Source organism: Maniola hyperantus, chromosome 7 (genome assembly GCF_902806685.2).
Source record: "Maniola hyperantus chromosome 7, iAphHyp1.2, whole genome shotgun sequence".
In the NCBI taxonomy this organism is placed as follows: domain Eukaryota; kingdom Metazoa; phylum Arthropoda; class Insecta; order Lepidoptera; family Nymphalidae; genus Maniola; species Maniola hyperantus.
This window is the reverse complement of record NC_048542.1, coordinates 380,019-392,333: the sequence shown is the minus strand read 5'-3', so window position 1 is coordinate 392,333 and position 12,315 is coordinate 380,019. Positions and strand designations below refer to the sequence as shown.

The following is a 12,315-nucleotide window of genomic DNA, read 5'->3' as shown; positions in this document are numbered from 1 at the left end:
ATTTGTCTTCTGAGCTGTCTGGCATCGCCCGCTGAGTGACTCTGAGCTTTCTTATGAGGCATATAGCGATCAAAATTACGTAAATCCCTCCCTGGCACGATATCGCGCTAGTTTTCAGGATGTTTACAAACAGCGGCCGCGGCGCTCGGCTCGACTCGGCTCGGCTCAGTCGGCGAGCATGCTTGCGTTGCTGCTGCTGCTTCACCATGCCACCGCGAGGGGTAAGACCAGACCCTCTTTTTTAACGCTGGGAAATGCGTTTACGCATCCCCCCTTGGGAAGCCAAGCCAGCCAGCTTACCAGCCAACTGGAGGGAAGGTATGTGGGACCGGAATACCCACTAAAGCTCAGCGGCGCTCCTGCGCGTCACCTGGCGACTGGGTCACGGGAACACCGAAGCAAACGACCACGACCCAGCCAGCGACGTCCGCCGAGGCGGACCCTCCAACGGGGACCCACTCAGGAGATCCCCCACTGCACGCTCGAGGCGCACTAATGATGAATTAATGAGAGGTAAGTAGATATGGGTTTAAAAAACTTGCATATCCCTTCCAAGTTAGCCCACTTCTATCTTAGACTGCATCATCACTTACCACTTTGAAAGTGTCTCTTACGCAAACTATTCAGTTTAAAAAAAAATTATATTGAAAACCTCAATATCATTTTTGAAGACGTATCCATAGATGCCCCACACATATGGGTTTGATGATAAGTTCTAAGTATGGGGAACCCCAAAATTTATTGTTTTTTTTTATATTTTTGTGTAAAAATCTTAATGCGGTTCACAGAATACATCTAGTTACCAAGTTTCAACAGTATAGCTCTTATAGTTTCAGAAAAAAGTGGCTGTGACATACTGACGGACAGACGGACAGACAGACATGACAAATCTATAAGGGTTCCGTTTTTGCCATTCGGCTACGGAACCCTAAAAGTATCATAACACTGGATTGTGTATCGCAGCTGGTCGCGGGAACTGACGCTTGCGATTGTTTCTCAGTTTTTGTCGGTTTTTCCCATTTTCCTGACTTCCACTTATTGTTATGCTTATAAACTTTTTATCAATAGTAAACAGGAAAGACTTATGCTTTAGTTATTTTTCTCAGCTTGTTTCCGATGTTTATGCAATCTGCTTCATCATCATCATCATTTACAATCGAAAGACGTCCACTGCTGGACATAGATCTTTCGTAGGGACTTCCACACGCCACTGTCTTGCGCCGCCTGAATCCAGCGGCCCCCTGCGACTCGTTTGATGTCGTCTGCCCATCTAATGGCTTAGTATCTTTACGTATCTTTAACTTTTTGTAGTGATGTGCGTTTTAAGCAATTAAATATATAGTCCGCGACAGGTTGAGATGACAATCAGGCAATGAGGTGGAGGGGCGCCCCGCACACCCGCACGTCACTGCGCTCGCCCGCAACGGAAATGTGCGAGCGTTCCCTCCCCGATTGCCATCTCAACCTGTCGCGTACCTACTACTATCTAGTAGCTTTTGTTACTCAGGAACAATGTAGCTTTCTACTAATGAAAGAATTTTTAAAATCGGTTCAGTAGTTCCAGAGATTTCCCCCTACAAACAAACTTACAAACTTTACCTACTTCCTTTATAATATAAGTATAGAAAGCCACGCGAAGTCACAGGCATCAGCTAGTTAAATATAACCTTTCCCGTATGTAATTTCAGATACCCCACAAGGAGCCCCCATCATCAAACACATAGCCTCTTGCCCCGACGTGGGCTACTACTTTAACCGGGAGTCGAACCTGAACTCGATCGAGCCTGGCTGCCACCTCTGCTTCTGCCAGGGCGATGGCTCGGCGGTGTGCTGGCCGAGGGAGTCCAGCAGGTGTGATGACAAGCACTACCGACATTACGGGAGGAAAAAGAGGTAGGGTGCTTTTTTACCCGAAGAATGCCAACTAAGAAGTATATCATGTTATTATCAAACACGATGTATAAAGGATGTACCTCTAGTAATCTAAATATATAAAAGGAAAAGGTGACTGACTGACTGAATGACTGACTGACTGACTGACTGATCTATCAACGCACAGCTTAAACTACTGGACGGATCGGACTGAAATTTGACATGCAGATAGTTATTATGACGTAGGCATCCGCTAAGAAAGGATTTTTGAAAATTCAACCCCTCAGGGGGTGAAATAGGAGTTTGAAATTTGTGTAGTCCACGCGGACGAAGTCGCGAGCATAAGCTAGTCCATAATAATATAGTAATCATACAGATTATTTTTATTCTCTTACGTCATGTTCGTATCTTCTCTACATAGTATAAAATAAAGTCGCTTCCCGCGTCTGTATGTATGTATGTATGAACGCGTAGATCTTTTAAACTACGCAACGGATTTTAATGCGGTTGACACCAATAGATAGAGTGATTCAAGAGAAAGGTTTATAGGTATAGTTTAATTCTCAAAAAATTAGAGATCCCTAGGGAAATTGAAATAATGTGAATTATTTTGGAAAAAATCCTCTCATTTGTGAGTTTCCAGGCGTGCGCTGCCTAAATGGTCAAAGTTACATGAAAACAATGTATGTAGAAATTGTTTCTCTTAAAAAGTTTTACAAAAAGTCCCCGATAGCATACCTGTGTCTTTGAAGGTTGGCTCACAATACTCAATTTTATGATTTACGGCGATGCCGCGGCGCCTATAATAATCTCTTCACTGACACCACACGAGGTCTATAATCGGATTCCCCACGACATAAAAATGCGCAAAATATTAAGATTTTCAAAAGAAAAATGAAAAGCTGGCTTGTCGAGGAGTCTTTCTATAGTTATAATGAATTTCTACTTGGGAAGATCCAAGACTAAATTGTTTAAAACATTTATTTTATTTTATATTTTTAAAAAATCTATTCTTGAAACAAGAATATGTTAGGTATTAAATATTAAGAAAAAGAATTTAAATTATTGTAATTGACGTATAATGTGTATTTATGAATAAATGACTATGACTATGACTATCTGACACCACCTTAGGTTCTACGTCGCACCCATGCGAAGCCGGGGCGAGTCGCTAGTACAAAATAATTATCTTATCATAGAGTCTCGTCACGCTACTAATTTATTTATTTATTTATTTTTATATCTTATTAGAACGGCAGTGCCACTTACACTAACTAGATAATAGATAATCTCGTAAGTATATATTATATTGCAAATAAAACATCTGACTGACGCTAGAGGTCAACGAACGTTACGTTAGTAGGTCACTCGGAGTCAATGCCGCATCGTAGGTAGGGTATTGACCCGAGTTTTGCACGCTGTACATTGCGGGTTTGAAAAATACTAAATCACTAAAACTAGTTATGGCAAACTGAGGCAAATGGTTATTGGTATTGGATTGTTTTTAGGTAGTATAACAATAACGCTAAGTTTTTGCTAGCGGTTTCTGGTTACACCCTGTATTTTTCAGGTTGAGTAGAGTACGCAGGAGTCCTGGCTTCACTGATATATTCTTCAGCGACGCTGCGAAGGATGGTAAGTGATAAGTAGAGACGCACAAAACCACTCACTACTAATGCTTGGCCATAGACCATAGTCCACCTCTCTGGCCAAGTGTGGATTGACAGACTTCGCACATCTTTGAGAATATTGTTACGGAGAATTCTCAGGCATGCAGGTTTCCTCACGATGTTTCCTTTTTTTTTTTTTAATAGAGATAGCGAGCAAGCGAGCAGGCGGGTCACCTGATGTTAAGTGAGTACCGCCGCCCATGAACATTTGCAGCACCAGAGGAACCGCCAATGCATTGCCGGTCCTTTAGGAACTTGTTGGTCTGCCCCTTGAATAACCCCACGTTGTAATCTAGTGGGAACACCGCCGATGGGAGTTGGTTCCACAGTTTGCACGTGCGTGGAAAGAAGGATCTGGCGCAGCGGACGGTCGAAGTGCACCAGACACCCAGATGGTGAGGGTGAAATTCCTTACGGTGGCGCGCGGTGCGTTTGTAGAAAAATGAGGGTGGAATGAGGTCAAAAAGCTCTTCAGAGCACTCCCCATTATACAGGCGATAGAACACGCATAGAGAGCTAACGTCTCTGCGGTGCTCCAGGCTTTCCAACGAGCCGGTTAGTTTGGGATCATTCACAAGTCGAACAGCCCTCACCGCCTCAGCCTTCACCTTTAAAGCAAGTGTGTTGGGGATCGAACCCGGACTTCCTGACTAGGAGGCCGACGTCTTAACCACTAGGCTATCACACCGCTTCTAATAATACAACAAATTCAAAAATAAATTCACTTTTATTTTATTTTTATTTACATATACACGTTTACCTTTGACTGCAATCTCACCTGTTGGTAAGTGATGATGCAACATAAGATGGATGCGGGCTAACCTGGAAAGGGTATGGTAGTTTTTATTAAACCCATACCCGTTTGGTTTCTACACGGCATCGTACCGGAACGCTAAACGCTTGGCGGTACGGCTTTGCCGGTAGGGTGGTAACGAAGCCTCCCACCAGTCCAAACCAAAAAATTGGAAAATATTAAATTCCAAACCCCTGCCGGGAATCGAACGCGGGACCTCCCACTAACAAGAATACAGCGCTTACCATTGCGCCAGGGAGGTCGTCACTTCATATGAAGTGGATTCATTTTTAAAATTAATCGATATAGAATAATAAATTTTTTTTTTTTTTTTTTTTTTTAATACAATAAAACTTAAAGCTAGCCTTATCTAATTACTATATAAATCATGACCGCGTGGAATGGTGCCAAGAATACTGGCTGCATTTCCGCGCTGGACAGCCAAGCTGATCCGCTGCGCAAAAAATGAGCCAGCCCTTCTGTCACCAGTTGAGGCTATTAATCGCGGTGAAATGTCTCGTAAAAAAATTTAAATGTTTTAAAAATTTTAATACTAAAATTGTAAATGTTTTTAGTTTTTAACAAAAATACCCCTAAGGAATGCCAGCCGCACGAAGCCAGCTACAGCGAAGGATGCCCTCCAGGTACCTACTACGAATCAATGAATTATTAAAAACTTCATAATGTCTGTGACTTCTTCCGCGTGGATTTCCTAAAAATCCCGCAGAAATTCACCGATTTTCTAGGATAAGAAGAAGCCTGTGTTCGTTTCCGGGATGCTGTCTATGTACCAAATTTCATCAAAACCGGTTAACCGGAGGTCCTTTACAAGTTCCGTTGGAACTCTTTAGTTTTCCGGGATGAAAAACACCTAGGTATATCGTCTCCGGGATGTATAAACCCAAGTACCAAATTTCGTAAAATTGGTAAAACGGTAGGTCTTTAAAAACACCGTGGTAAATCTTTGGATCTTTCTACAGGATTTCTCTCTCAGACAGAGTATCTCTGCAAGCGATCTCAGTACCCACCGAAGTCAATTAAACAGATGCTACGGGATTTTAGTAATTAGATTTTAAAAAATTGTTGAAAAAGATTTTTCATTAAAAACTTATAGCTGCATTTTTAACCATCTTTTGGGAGGTTTATGATTTTTTTTCAGTGGATTGGTGCATTGGCTGTACAGTTTGTGATTGCAATGCTAATGGAAGATGGGACTGTCACGTCTTAAGCTTCTGTGATGATGGTGAGTTATGTGTTACAAATTTTTTTATAGAGGAAGAAATCGATGAATTGTTTTTATCTATGATGAAGATTTATTTTGTAAACATATCTTTTCAATTTTTGTAGCAAAGGGAAAGAAGAAAATGAAAAAGAAAAGAGGAAAAGTCGGAAAACGTCAAGCCAAGATGCCTTCGACTACAATGACTACAAAGAAACCGACATCTAAAACAACGAAAAAGCAAAATAATCCCCTGAGAAAATCTAACAAACAACGAGTTACAACAAACCAAAGAATACAAAACAATTTGCCAGCTAAATCACAAAGTAAACCAAATAAAAGCAAACCTCAGAAAGTAATATCAGTAAAAAAAACAAAAGTACCAGTTTACAAAAAGAAATCAATACCAAAAAACAAAGAACAACCTAACAGTAAAATAATAAGAAAATCTAAGAATCCATCAACTATACAAATTGTGAAAAGAAACACCAAAACATTAAACGAACATGAGGAGATGGTGAAGAACCTTACCCACACTATTTTCAAAAAAGTTATGAATTCTGTTGAGAAAATTATTCGTGAAAGCCAGAAAAATATAACGCACACACTTCAACAAAAAATTATACAAGAACGATCGATGCCTATACATTATAATAATGAAACGAGCAAGAAAAATAATAAACAAAAGCCTAATTTTAAGAAGATAAAAAAAGAATCAAAAGGCTTGCAAAATAACCAAAACCTTAAATCGAACGGGGGCAGAAGAAGTAAAAGAGCTGCTATCATTTCTTCCATATATATTTCACAAGAAGGTAATTTTAACCTCAAAACCTATTTAATTAGAGATTCTCGATTTCTGTACTTTATTTTGTTAAATGATTTCCTCAGTTTATTTAGATACATTTAAAATTTGCACTTTTCAGGTAACATAACTAATGCAACAGATACAAATGTGACTGAAAACATATTTGTATACAATACTTCGGACAATGATCATAAAATATTAAACAAACCTAATTATTTTAAATATACTGTTTTCGATATAGTTACCTTAACTGGTAATAAAAATTCTAATCAAACTCATATACAGCGATACTCAATTCCTAATGAAGCAAAAAATACAACCAGTGAAGTTACTTCAAATGCTGGAGGTTTAAAAATGAACGCTTCTAAGGAAAATTTTCATGCTATTGATAAAGATAAATTGAAAATTGGCGCAACAGTCCAAGCCGAAAATAATTTCACCAAAGATTTCATGAATATAAGTAAATTACTATTTACAAATGGTGCAAGTATTGGGAATATGACTAACAATTTCCATAATTTTACTTTAAAAAATAATATTGCATGTGGAAAGATATGCAAGTTCAAAAAAATCTTTAAAAAGTTCGTTGGATTTGGTAATGCAAATACAACGACGCCAGTGAAGAATAAAATTAAGAAAAAGAACATTTTAAAATATTTGAAAACAATGTTCCGAAAAGTTTTTATAAAGAAAAAAGTAAAGAATAAAAATACAATAAAGCAACCCAACCGAAAACATAATTTGATCACAACTATTTGTCAAAATTTTGGATCTTGTACAGTAGATCTAAAAAACAAAAAACTAACATATAAAATTGATCAGCTAAGAGCAGAAAGTATTAAAATAATGCAATCCGTAAATATTATCAAAGGGCTTTTACAACTACTCGATGTGGATGGCAAAAAAATGAAAAATAATTCGATATGTATCAATAAACAGATTTGTAATGACGACATAGACAAATTAAATGCAATAATTAAATGTAATTACGAGAAATTTAATTTAGATAATTTGACAGAAACAGCGAGTATCCAAATTTCTTATATCAAGCAAAATATAGAAATATTCATGCAATCAATGGAAAAATTTGCTCATATTCTAAACGATGTTGTACAAATATTAATACATAGTAAAACTCATTACTCGAAAGTTTCGAATCATTTGTACAGAAATCCCAAAAAACAAGGAATTAGCAAGAGTATTAAAAATAATTCAATTGAAGAAAAGTTAGGTAAAATTAAGGAGGTTCTAACCAGTTATAATTTAGTTCAAAACCAATTTATGAAACGGATGTATGACGTTATAAAAACATTAGGACCTAAGACAAATCAGGAGACAACAAATAACAAGATAAATAATGAAAATAAGAAAATTAATAACGCTGTTACTATAGAAATTTACACGCAAAATATAATTAAAAACCTCAGGAAGTTGAATGATCTTGCACACAAATTGAGTTTTAAGAACCGAAGAAAAAGAGAGACTATGGATGACAATGGTGTTCTAGAATACCTTTTAATATTAATGGAATATTTACTAAAGCAACAAAATCAATTAAAAATATCTCCAGGTAGACATCATGTTTAATTTCACGAGAAATAGTTGTAAGTCTTTATTTGATAGCTCTTTATTATATCAGTGGACTTATTTTATTTCAGCATCCGATGGCATCGATTTATTGATAGATGCGATCAAAAGTGCACCTAATATAAAAGCTACCCGGAAAAAAGTACTTGACCATATTCCTTTGACCATGGAAATAGAGACTACAGAAGCTGCTTCAATTATTCTAAATACTAATGAAATTGCAGATGAAACAAATGGCACATCAAATTCTAATACTGTTAAGTTCAAAACTTTTGAATCAATCGACGAAGACGAAGAAAGTAGTGATTTGTATCAGTATAATAAAAAGTTTCACAAAAAAAATAAGAAAGGAAAGTTTGAAACCGAAGAAATAAAAGAAGACATAATTTACACATTGACTACTCCAAGTTATAATATTAATTCAGCGGATGATGAAAAAACTAGCGCAGTTATGGATAAAACGGACACTAAGAAAACAGATGATGGTAAAGAATTTGAAGTATTTATTGATGATGCAAATGACGATGATGGAACTATTATGACCACGACCAAATCACCTGTAGTAGAAGTAGTAGAATCTGAAACAGCTAGATATAATAAACCAATGAGAACATATCCTTTCCATAAACTGAGAGACGAGCAGTCAATTCACAAAGATTCTAATGATACCTATATAAGCCAATACAATAGAATAAAGTTAAATTGGATAGAAGACAGTTATAACCAAGAAGACGAACGTAAAGAATTACCCAGATTCATTGAAACTACAACACAAAAGCAATCACCAACTCACACAATACTCGCTGCAGATGTCACTATAACAACTACAAGAAAAAAAGAAAAGAAAGCAGATAAATACGACGATCCTTTAAGTAGTATCTCTAGAGAAAGTGAAGATGAAGATAGAAAAAGAACTAAAAATTTAAATCCAGAATATGTTATGTACAAGAAACAAATGAATTTGTTAAATTCCTTGGACTATGGTACGGAAAAAATAGAAATTGAGGAAGACTCGACGGAAGAAAAATCTAATGTGGAACAGTTTCATCCGTATTTTGTATGAAGTGTTTGTGTGGCAGGATAGACAGACGCCCATAAATATCGTTTTTATCTGTATAAAGCAAAGGTTATTGATTGATTGTTTAACGTTGCAATGTAGAGTATGAGCACCCTAATACCTACACTCGACATAGCAAGGTTTTGCAGACGTTTGTGATCAATAGGTACGCGTATAAGTTTCTTATTACTGAACTCTATCTGTAATCTATCAATAAGTAAAGCTTTTTTTATTAAAAAGAAAATTAGCCATGTTACTCATGATCAATGACTAATATTCCCCTTTCCTCTCTAACTAAGCGTCAAGCTTGTGCTTGTACGAGTAGGTAGGACAATTATTATTAAAAGTCAAAAGTCAAAAGTCAAATGATTTATTAAAAATAGGAAATTAATAACTCTTTTTGATGGTCAGATGTTGGATTTCTAAGATATAGTGGTGATAATTATTACGCAAACTTAAAACTAAAGCTACGAGGGTTCCAAACGCGCCCAGGTCTGAGAAGAGCCCACAACAAACTCATTTATAGTGCAACGGCCGGGGTTTGAACCGCCGACCTTTTCGGTTTTCAAATGTAGCATATTATGTCACCCGGACTATAATAACAAATCGATTGACACCTCATTCATCAAAATCAACTCAGTAGTTTAGGCAAAACGGTTGAACACACATAAATACAAAAATACATACATACTGCTAAAATCATAACCCTTCCTTTTGGCTTTGCGTAGTCGGGTAAAAAAACAATTAGTAATCGTGTTGGACATCCGTGCAACATCGGAAGCGGCGAAGCGGCGATAGCATCTGAATAGTCGCTCAACAATTAAAATGTTTCGCAATGCGCCAGCGGGAATTGTCGATGGTTGAGTGGTGCCTGGGTGCCTGCTGCCTGGAGGACATGCTTGCAATATCTAGAATTTTTAAACTTAGTGTTCAAAAATTTAATATCGATGTCAAGGTTCTAGCCACTAGGTTCTTGGTAGGTAACTTAGAAATGATAATCTTAATCTAAATATATAAAAGGAAAAGGTGACTGACTGACTGACTGACTGACTGACTGGCTGGCTGACTGACTGACTGACTAATCTATGAACGCACAGCTCAAACTACTGGACGGAACGGGCTGAAATTTGGCATACAGATAGCTATTATGACGTAGACATCCGCTAAGAAAGGATTTTTGAAAATTTAACCACTAAATAGGTAAAATAGGGGTTTCAAATTTGTGTAGTCCACGCGGACGAAGTCGCGGGCATAAGCACAAAAAATGTTTTTACCTGTGTCCGTTACTTTTGAAACCATGCAACCGATGTGCCCCAAACTGGATTGATTAAAAAGGTAATAATGCAAATATGGTTTTAGACGAAAAAAAAGAAAAATCTAAGTAGGTATGAAATTTTTTTTCAGCACGCCGGGTATCCGCTAGTATAATATCATGTTCTCTATAACTTACAGAGGTTTGACGAAGCCGTTTTAAGTACATTTTTGCTAAGTACCCTAAACCCTATTTTGCTTTGATTTCACGTCACCAGTCACCATAGCCGAATATTTGACATATTATGGTCTATTCAGGATCAACCCGAGAGCTCCTTCACTCCAGTTCACTCTGGTACTGATATAACCTTTAAGGGCTGTCGTTGAACCGTACATTCATAGACAAAGTATGAACGCTTACGAAACGTTCCGCACCGACACGCGCGAGCTTCCTATCCGCTAACTGTTGCACCATACAATTAACACGCACCTACACTGTGCGACAGGCTGAGATGGCAACCGGGGTATGAGGCAGGGGGACGCCCCGCACACCCGCACGTCACCCGCTCTCGCCTGCGCCGGGTTAGCGCGGGGGCTATGCGGTTGTACGAAGCGTTCCCTCCCCGATTGCCACCTTGACCTGTCGCGTACTATCCCTACACTTTTAATACAACCAACAATTTGCATTTATAGATGCCTTGTTGTGGAAATCTATTGGAAAGATTATAATTATTCGTTGCAATGAAGGATTAATTAGACGTGTCATTGTAGTTTAGTTTCTAGACGAGAATTTCTACGCTTCTAAATGTTATGGGTTGTATTTTCATTGCCTGAAATAAAATTATTATAATTATTATATTATATTAATGGTAAAAAAAGGTATTTCTATATACCAAAAAAAAGTAAAAAGGTCTAGGTACTGAATCGTTTTGCCAGCTATTTAGGTAAAGCATCCCACCACCATACCAGACCAGAGAAAATTTAAAAATTATAAATTCCCAAATTGCGCACGCCGGAAATCAAACCCGAGACCATCACCCTTGTGCAAACAGCATATCTGAGGCCGCATAGCTTGCTTTTTTATAGACTAGATAGCGCTTGGCTGCAATCAGACCTGGCACCTGGCACCTGGCAGCGAGTGATGATGCAGCCTAAGATGGATGGATGGATAATAGACTCTTCACCTTCATCATGATCAACCCATCGCCGGCCCATTACTGAGAACGGACTTCCTCTCAGCATGAGAAGGGCTTGCGGATTGGCAGATTTCACATTCCTTTGAGAACATTATGGAGGCTTCGAACTGGAGGTTGCAATTTTAACCACTACACTTCCTACATTCCCGGTAGTCGAACCGTCAGCCCTTTCTACTTATAATTTTTTTTTACAAAAAAATAAAAACCGACTTCGTTACACAAACACTAAAAATTGAAAAATAATTTAATTTATTACCGAATATATTATCTATACAAGAGTTAATATAGTTTCATAATAATACTTTTTGGTGCCGGTGCCAATGAGGTGCCATTGTGGAGTCCCATAAAAATATGAAGCCTAGACGATTCGCGCAGCTAAAGCTAATTGGCACCGGCACCAAAAAGTATTATTATGAAACTATATTAACGAAGTCGGTTTTAATTTTTTTGTAAAAAAAATTTATTTCACAATTTTTAGTGGCCCCATGGAGTTATGCTATGACTGGTTAAAAATCTACTGTTTACTAAGCTATTACACTGATCGCGAGCAATTTACTCTTATCCGTTGAGGAGTTCCAGTATATTCATCAGATCTTCACCAAATTAAAATGGGACCAACTTTGAAGTATACCCTTTCAAACAAAAAAGAATTTTCAAATCGGTCCAGGCGTTTTAGAGTAATCGGAGAACACACATAAAAAAAAAAAAAAGATTCCGACGAATTGAGAACCTCCTCCTTTTTTTGAAGTCGGTTAAAAAGCGGACAGCTTACTGCGCTAGGCAGGTTGCATATCTTGCTTAGCATTGATCTGGTTGTACACCATCAACCTAATAGCAAAACCCTTCACCCTACCCATAACAATGC

General features: G+C 37.7%; 1 protein-coding gene across 2 annotated transcripts; it reads left to right on the top strand.

The window, feature by feature from the left end:
* Positions 1–170: 170 nt before the first annotated feature.
* Positions 171–9,169, top strand: LOC117983688 (guanylate cyclase beta-like). Of its 2 annotated transcripts, XM_069499533.1 has the most exons (8): positions 171–221; positions 1,689–1,893; positions 3,443–3,507; positions 4,911–4,979; positions 5,495–5,578; positions 5,683–6,366; positions 6,478–7,929; positions 8,018–9,169. In XM_069499533.1, the coding sequence occupies exons 1-8, from the start codon at positions 179–181 to the stop codon at positions 9,007–9,009; spliced, it is 3,594 nt and encodes a 1,197-aa protein (XP_069355634.1). In that variant the 5' UTR covers positions 171–178; the 3' UTR covers positions 9,010–9,169. The 2 variants fall into 2 exon arrangements, with proteins under 2 accessions (XP_069355634.1, XP_069355635.1); XM_069499534.1 differs by lacking the exon at positions 4,911–4,979.
* Positions 9,170–12,315: the final 3,146 nt, after the last annotated feature.